Genomic DNA, 8787 nt, shown 5'->3' with positions numbered 1-8787 from the left:
ATTTATCGAAATAACGACTATAATTGACGACCATAGGGTGAACTATTCCATCCAATAAAACACTGAATGTTTTTTATGAATTGTCTTCAAATCTGCAGAAACCAGAGCACGATCTTTAAAGTGAGGTGGTCTGGAAAATGCAATTTCATTTGCAGTGGTGTTGCCAAGAATGCCCAAGGGGCTAACACAGAAGTAAAATATAATATTTCCTAAAAAATTACAATTGAAAGCTGAAATCGTATTATATACGTATTATATATATTATATGTTAACAAATTGGTTGATTTGAGTTATATATAAGTATAAACAATTAAAAGTATATATACTCAATTTTCCATATCCTGGCGAGTTTGCGTTTGATTGCTATGTTATACAGTATTGGATACGAACAAAATTGATTTCTAATAAAAGCTGGGTCTTTCTTAAGTTCTTCTGTTACATACTTCCGCACAAGCTTACCTCTATCACAACTGGCGAAAGTTGCAACAGGCTTGTTTGTCAGCAGAAAAAAGGTTGTTTATCAAATGGGAAAACGATAAATTCAACAAGTATTCATGCTATTAATTTCAAAACAGCTTTTAATACCTCCAAAATGACTGTATTTGCTTCGTTGCAGAAGCTTAGTTCTAAACGCCATCTTTAAATGCTTTTAGAATGAAAAAGCTTCGAAACAGCTTTCGAAAGTTGACCTCATGAATTAAGTAAAGTGCAAGATTGATGATTAAGCCCATTTTTCGTCGTAATTTACGTACAATGTCAGCTATGAATGAATCACAAAAATGGGTTAATGAATACCAAGAGTGAGTTTTCTAGCGTGTAAAGCAGTAATGAAAGAATAAAGCATATAAATAATCGTAGTTCACATCACTCATTCGATGGGGCAGCAATAGGGCCAGCATCTAGAAAAAGGCACTAGACAGTTTCTTTTATGTTGGCCCCAAAAATCCCTTCTTTCTAATTTTTGTATATCTTTTTACACTTAGCCTTAAAGACTAGTAATGTACTAGTTGCACAATTCCGTTTGTAACAAATCAAAGTCAAAATCAAATCAAAATTCAAATCAAAAACCGAATCAAACATTAATCAAAATTCTGGACCAATTTGGTCGTATTCTCCTTTCAGCCAGACTGCTTCTCATTGAGCTTAGTTAGATCTCACTTGAGTATGCCTCTGCCGTGTTGTCTCCTTCCTATAGGTCTTATGTAGATTCAATTGAATACGTTGAAAAGCAACCCTTGCTGTGTGCCCTTGTCTCTCTGCCTTCATATTAATACAGATTGTTTCTGCAACCCTTTGCGTCACTTGAGCAACATACATTTATTCTTGCTGTGTCCTTCTTAATTACGTTAATTATCATCGAATCATCCACATTACTTGTTGAGACAAAGTTAAAGTCTCGATTCGCTTCTCTAGGAACTTTATAAAGCTTAGCCAAAGCCGTTTGCAAAAACCTAAATGATGTCTATAACTTAACCCCAATATAAGGCCCTTTAAATTCTATCAAAATCTTTAATACGCGCAATTTACTTATGTCGTATTTAAACTAACTTGCAATCGTAACATCTTGCTATGATTCGAAAATTAACTGATGTTATTTACCACTGTCGGTTTGCACGTTTGCAAAAGCTTAGAGGTTCATTCACAACTCGGATTTTTAGACCAGAAGACGGATTGCAAAGTAATTAAAAGCTCCTGTATAAAACCTGCAATAATATTTCGTAAGAAATGTAAGTAAGGCTTATAGTATCCTAAACATCATAATTCAGTGGTACGTGCGAATCCCGAAAAAGGGTATTTTAAGTCACAATATGCCTGTCGAAAAATCTCCTGCAAGTCTTCTGCAAAGGTTTAGTTGTCTACTGCTAATAAAAACTGATTTTTAGATATTTATATTGCAGCGGACATAACTTATGAAGTTCAAAGGTACCGAAGGTTTTTTCTTTTATATATATAATTTTGTTTTAACAAGAATTGCTGTCGACTATGGCTATTAATGAAAAAAGTGATTTTTCTTGAAAATCATTGCAAGAAATAAATTATGAAGCTAATGGTATTAAGAAGAAGACCTTGTTCATCGGTTGATAAATTCCGACAGATACAGTAAAACCATAACCTTCCGAAATTTTTAATACTGCCCGTCAGAAGAAACCTTCGTAGAAAGAGAGCATAAGCATAAATGTTGGAAAAAACGGGGTCTATGAATTTTTTGGTTGCTATTTTAAAAGAGAGAAATGGAGTTAACAGTATTCGGTCTAAGACCTTTAAGGAACTCTTCAAATTTTGAAAAAAATTCTTTGGAAAAACAGCAAATTTTAATAGTGGAAAAGTAAATAAATTAATAAAACTAACAAAAAATATTAAATAACAGCGCAGATGAATATGCGAACTGCGCCAATCAAGCATTGGAAAGAAAAAACCATCACAAGGCGGATAAAGAATGGAAGCATTTATAGAAGGGCGGACTATTTTTCTTTTGTCCTTAAACAATTAAATTATTATTGCTATTATTCGTGCGATTAGGTCCCAGCAAGCGCTTTAAACGTTGTACAGTCTCGGATTAGTTTTGTTGCAAAATTAAATTATATTATACCAAAAGTTAGACGTTAGTAAGAGTCTGTTATAAGCATAGCTGTAACGCTGTAGAGCCTTATGATTTTTATATTTTCCCTTTTACCTTGCTATGCTGCATGACAAAAAATTTTTCAAGGTGTTCCGCTCACTGCCCATGTTCCGGTCCTAACACATGATGATGTAAGTCCTTTGGTTCACTCTTGGTGTGTTAGTCGGTATTCCCTGTTCCTTACTCTCACTCACACGCACACCCATTCACATCCCATCTCAGCGGAACTTGCAGACTACTTAGTCAAGCATCATTCCTTTTCTTTTCTTTAATTTTTTATGTGCATTCAAGTTACAGAAAATAAAATACCAATTTTCAATAATACTTTTGAATTTTTCTAATTTGTAAGACTTTTATATACAACCACAAATATAAACTAAAACAAACCTAAAAAAACGTTTTATAATTTTTGTCGTATCTTTTGTTTTCTTTGATCGGCAACCTTACGCAAATGCAGCAAGAAGGTTAATAGAAATATACGACACGAGCCATGTTCTACAATGTCATCCTGCGTACCGTTTGTTTCGACTGAAAATATGGATTTGATGCTAAATGAACCATTGTGGCCGATCGAATTCCTAATTAAGGAATTCATTCCTCGTGACCGATCCCGTAATACTAATACAGTAGCCCTTTCCCCTTCAAAAAACTACATGTTTCTTCAGGGTCATTATCTTCCATTTTTTAAAATGTTAGGGGACTAAATTCAAAAATTCGTTCTACTCTCCTAAATTCGGTGAGCACGGAGTTTTCCTGTTTGGCCTTCGCTGAAACATGGTTAAAGCCTGATCTCCATTCGTCGGAACTCTTCCATAGGTTTTCCATCAGGTTTTCAGAAATGATCGATTGTATCGCAATGGTGGTGGTGTTTTAATTGCCATATCTGCGGCAGTCCCCTCCTATTCAATTGACTATCCCACCACTCCCGATGTTGAATTTATCGCCATTCGAGGGAGATTTTCTAATAAACACCTATATGTAACCTGCTGCTATATTCCCCCAATATTCGGATATCTCCATATCTAAGAAACAGGCCGCCCTCATTTGTGAAGTGGCCAAGCAACTTAACCTACCGATATAGTCGTTGCGTTGGGTGACTTCAATTTGTCTCAATTCACTTGGTGTTACACTGATCGTTCTGTCTGTTTGATTCCTACCTGAACATCTGATAGAGTTGTTGCGTTTTTAAATGAATTATTCGATCATAATTTAGTTCAATACAACTGTACCCGTAATTGCAATGGTAGACTGCTTGATCGTTGCTTTGCCAATTTTCCTGAGATTTGTGTTAATCTTTGTTTTACCTTTTAGTTTACATGAGGATCCTTATCATACCGCATTGGATAGTTCGTTTCATTACAAGCATGATGGTTCGTTGAACTTCTCTAAGGTTCCAAATTCATCTTTTTCAAATAAATTTTTCAATAAAATTAATATTTCAATGCTAAAGTCACGTCTTTCACATATTAAGCTTTATTTCTTAGTTGGAAGTATTGATAGCCTACTGTCGTCTTTTTGCAATACATTAAAACAATCTATTTCTGCATTCGTTTCGATCAAGCAGTCTCGTCATCGAAGCAGGTATCCTTCTGTGGTTTAATAAGCCAATTAAATATTACAAGAATAGGAAAACAAACTTTTCACAAAATTTTCGAAAAGTGGTTCTTCTTTCGACCATTTCGCTTACTCAATGGCAAGACATAGATTTAATTTCCTCTCTTCCATCATGTCTACTTAAATCTTGTGCTGCTGACCTATGCGGTGTTATCTCAAAGATGTTTAACCAGTCCTGGAATTTAGGCCTTTTATTCGTTTATTTCCCCACACCAGCATGGCTTTCCGAAAGGAAGATCTGCGGTCACCAATTTCTTGGAGTTTACTAGTCATGTTTTCAAGGCTTTTTCCAGTGGCTCTCGCACTGATGTAATACATACTGATTTCATAATTCATTTATCCGAAAAGATTTTCATCATGTTGTGTAAAGACTGCGATATATTTAAATCACTAAGCTTTGCAATCACGCTAAAATTGAGCCTTACTAAATGGCCGAGGATAAGAAGAAAACCGAGAATGAGAAGAAACCAAAAAAGGAACATAAATCGTGCATACACTGATGACGCGAAAAATTTCAAATTCAGGAAAGTAAGCCACATATTCTCAGTTTATGGGTCAAAGTCAAAAACTAAAAAAACTGAAAATGCTGTTGATAGCTACACAGCCTTTGACAATTTTACTTTTAGTATTGTAGACAAATCTCACGGTGGTTTATACTCTTTGCCAGTAGAAATTGACGGCGTTGGCGTTATAGCCGCACGTAACCCGGGCGCTCCCTGCACGTTATTTTTGACATCATTTTTAAAAGACATGAAGCTTAGAAAATGCAGTAGTGCTTCAACTATAGTGGTGATCCCATTTTGATTGAGTACGACGCCAAAATCACTTACAAAGGCATTTCGAAACAGATTGCTGCCCGTAGTGTCTAATGCAACGCTTCCTCCTTTCCTTGGTCGCTCATTTCTCAGAGCTTTTCATTTTGAATTACGTCAAGTACATTGCGTGCTGTACTGTAAATGATTGATGTTTGCTGCTAAAATTTTCTTTAGACTTTTGATTTATTAAAAGCATTCTTATTTAAGTTATATTAAATTAAGTCTAGTACCTCTAAGTTTTATTTAAGAGAGCAATTAAAAATAGTACTGTAGCAAAAGGTAAGCCACTAATCAATAACAACTACAAACGACCTCAGAGAAAAAATTGCAAGACGAGACGCAGGATAGTAAAAAAGCAGTCATCACACCATTGAGCCATTATCAGTACAACACCGATATTGCAGCACAAGTAGATTCAGCATTCAATATTCCTCAGAACAACACAGGCAGAAATACAATTCGACCACATCATCAGCAACCTGGACTTTCCAATTCGTCTCGTAGATAATATTGAATCCGTCACAGGGACAATGCAAGTAAGAAGTCCTTAAGGCGAAACTAGGAGCTACATTTGCTGAGTTCGGGGAAAGGAAATTGCTTCGCCTTCCGTCCACTCATGGAATAGGTTACGAAAATCCCGACTCATTCCCGGCAATTTATAAAGAATTTAGGTTTGGGTTAAGTCAACGAAACCGTCTTCAAGGCCCTGTGCATGGCACAAATGCCAGATAACGTGAAAGCCAACATAGCGGGTAACAGAGGAATGCTGGATGAGATTGCTGAATAAGCCGATCGTATCATGGAGCAATCTTCAGGATCAATTGCTCCATTTGCTTACAACAAGGAGTTCACGCGTCGAAGATAGATGCGTAGAAAAAAGGTTTTCCAAACTTTACCTTCATAATCTGCAGTGCGCCAAATTGGAAAATGCCGTCAAACAGTCACTTTTAATGTCATTCTTATCAAAAGAAATGGTGCTGGTATTACAACCAACTCGGAAATAAGGCACGAAAATGTCTTTCATGTTGCCCGTTTAATGAAAAACACTGGATACGTTTTCGGAGGCATCGAGCATATACCCACCCCATTCTGCCGGCTTTTTATCAAAGATCGTCGTTCTAAGTGCTATTTTTTGATTGACACTGGAGATGATATATCAGTAGTTTTCAAATTCTTCCATTCAGAGTCATTATTTTCCAACAAATACGAAAATTTTCCGTTAAATTTCTACCCAGCTAATGGTACACAAACCATGAATTTTGGTATCACTACACTTTCTCCAGGTTTTGGCTTACGTCACAATTTCTGCTGGAAATTAATGTTTTTTGTTGTCAAAACCAATAATCGCTTACAATTTCTTAATCCAATTTCATTCACTTCCAGATCTTAAAAAAAAGTTGGACGACTGAAAAAGGCACTTGTCATCAAACGCTCAAACAAGCCGAAAACTTTCGCTTAGTATTACTATGATTTTTAAAGACGACAATCCATGTATGAAAATATATTGTGCCTTGAAACAATTTTAGGATACGGAACACTTTTACGCCTTCTTGACCATGCCACTAGTCATCATAGAAACTAAATGCCGAGTTCATACTAAATGTCGTCTGAGTGTTGAAAGGACTTTTCTTACGTGCTTAAAATAGGTATCATTCGCCCGTCCAAATCTCAAGGCGTGAGCTATAGGGTCATGAACAGCGACGTTTATCAAACACATTTACATATGAATTACAGATATTCTCTTGAAATCTTTACTACGAGTTGGTCTATTAAGCCACCTAGAAAGTACTTAGCTCTGGGCATACAAAATCTTTCCGAATGCCGTCCTTCATTAGTAATTGGAGACAGGGTTAAAGACGAAAACCCCTGGGCCGACGGCGAAAATGTCAAAGAGATGTATAAAGGAGCGATTCACGAAGTGCTCCGCAATCGAATCCTAATTAGATTCGATGACAACTTTCAGCGGGAATATGACTACCGAGATTATCGTCTAGAATTTTGCCTCTCTCGGTATGACAGCACTACGCCATTTCAAGAGCGGCTGAAAAATTGGGGGAACAGTTCTTGCTTCCCTCCCAAGTACAAACGCGTGAACGTTCACAATTGGATGTAAGATTAAATGGTGAGGAAAATCTATTGTTAGACAATCGCCAATATGAATGGTACAATTCCAAAGTGAAGTTTATACAGAAGAAAGCCGTACCAAATATACTACGAGGAAAAATTCGCAACATGCCATATGTGATTTTTGGCCCTCCCGGACCGGAAAAACGGCAACGCTAGTGGAAATGATTGTACAAATTTTTAAATTGATACCCACTGCACGTATGCTTGTAGGCACACCTTCGAACAATTCTGCTGATGTAATAACGACGCAATTGATCGGCGTACTCAGAATGTATGAGCTTATACGTCTAGTATCCCACAAGGAGCTCAAAAAAGGACTTATACCAGAGCATTTGATGCCGTATTGCGCAACAGGCAACAAACACTGGGATACTGGCCTAAATTACAATTGGGAAGATGAGATTATTACGGCCAAGTCCGGACTCAAAATGAAAAGTCAAATGGAGTATTTAGGGCGCCATCGAGTAACGATTGGTACTTGTGCTACACTTGGCAATTTTTTGCAAATCCACCCAATCATTTTAAGCATGTGCTACTTGATGAAGCCTTCACCGAAAAGTTCTTCTATGGTATACTCAGTGCCTGTTACCGGTATACAATAAACAAATTGCAAAGCCGAGCATAAACGATGAAATTCTGAACATTCATCAACATGAATAATGCCATTAGCTGGCGATGGTCCAGTCCAGACGGGATCGTCCAAATAACTTTTAATTCGATTGAGTATAACTTCGAAAATACTAAGTCCGCAGCAGAGGCGTTCGCGTGTCAATAAATCACCTTCACGTGCAATCATAGCTTGCTGAGAATAAGAAATCATAATGTATTTAAATAGTTTTAAGCAAAAATTCATTTTCAAAGCTTTTTGCTTGGCTTCTGGTTTTTCATTTTCTACAATTACATCAAACATTGCAACGCGTGGTTGTGAGTATTTACTTTACTCACTCTTGCTGTGCCCCTTTGAGAATAAGCGTATACAATTATCAAGAATTTTGCATGTATTGTGCCCCTTTGAAAATAAGCGTATACAATTATCAAGAATTTTGCATGTATTGTGCCCCTTTGAGAATAAGTGTATACAATTATCAAGAATTTTGGATGTATTGTAGGCCTTTAGAGAATAAACGTATATTCGTACTCAACCATTCAACAGGCCTTTGTAAAAAAGCCTCATCGATGCGAGATTAATGTGTTTATATTCGTACTCAATAATTCCCGTATACAAACTCTATATAATTGAGAAAATACAAACTCCATACAAAAGAGTTTTTGATTCGAACAATCACTTGAGTACACACGGGAACGCACATTCATAACTAATTAAATACTAAAAAAAAACATTTAAGTTTTTATATATTTTTTTTTTATCTCTATAGAGATATAGTCGTTACTCATGGTTATTGTCTCTTTTGTTCAAAGTCGTATCTAATCTTATTACAAATGCTATCGGGGAAAAATATTTTGAAATAAAGCGGCATGTAGTAAATCGCATACTCCTCTTACGACAATGCCTTTTCAATCTCTGTGGGCAAACGGTCTTCAGGTCATAGCTAAGAAGAATAAGGAATGGCGTTGTTGCGGAAACTACCGTCAAATCAGTAAAGTTACAAT

At 36.3% G+C, this 8787-nt stretch overlaps 1 protein-coding gene across 1 annotated transcript; it reads right to left on the bottom strand.

Moving 5' to 3' along the window:
• Positions 1–7708: 7708 nt before the first annotated feature.
• On the bottom strand, positions 7709–8027 carry LOC119643935 (cytoplasmic FMR1-interacting protein-like). Its single transcript, XM_038043442.1, has one exon. The coding sequence runs from the start codon at positions 7994–7996 to the stop codon at positions 7709–7711; it is 288 nt and encodes a 95-aa protein (XP_037899370.1). The 5' UTR covers positions 7997–8027.
• Between the last annotated feature and the right edge of the window lie 760 nt (positions 8028–8787).

Source organism: Glossina fuscipes, unplaced genomic scaffold, assembly GCF_014805625.2.
Source record: "Glossina fuscipes isolate IAEA_lab_2018 unplaced genomic scaffold, Yale_Gfus_2 71435, whole genome shotgun sequence".
NCBI lineage: Eukaryota > Metazoa > Arthropoda > Insecta > Diptera > Glossinidae > Glossina > Glossina fuscipes.
This window is presented reverse-complemented; position numbering and strand designations above follow the sequence as displayed.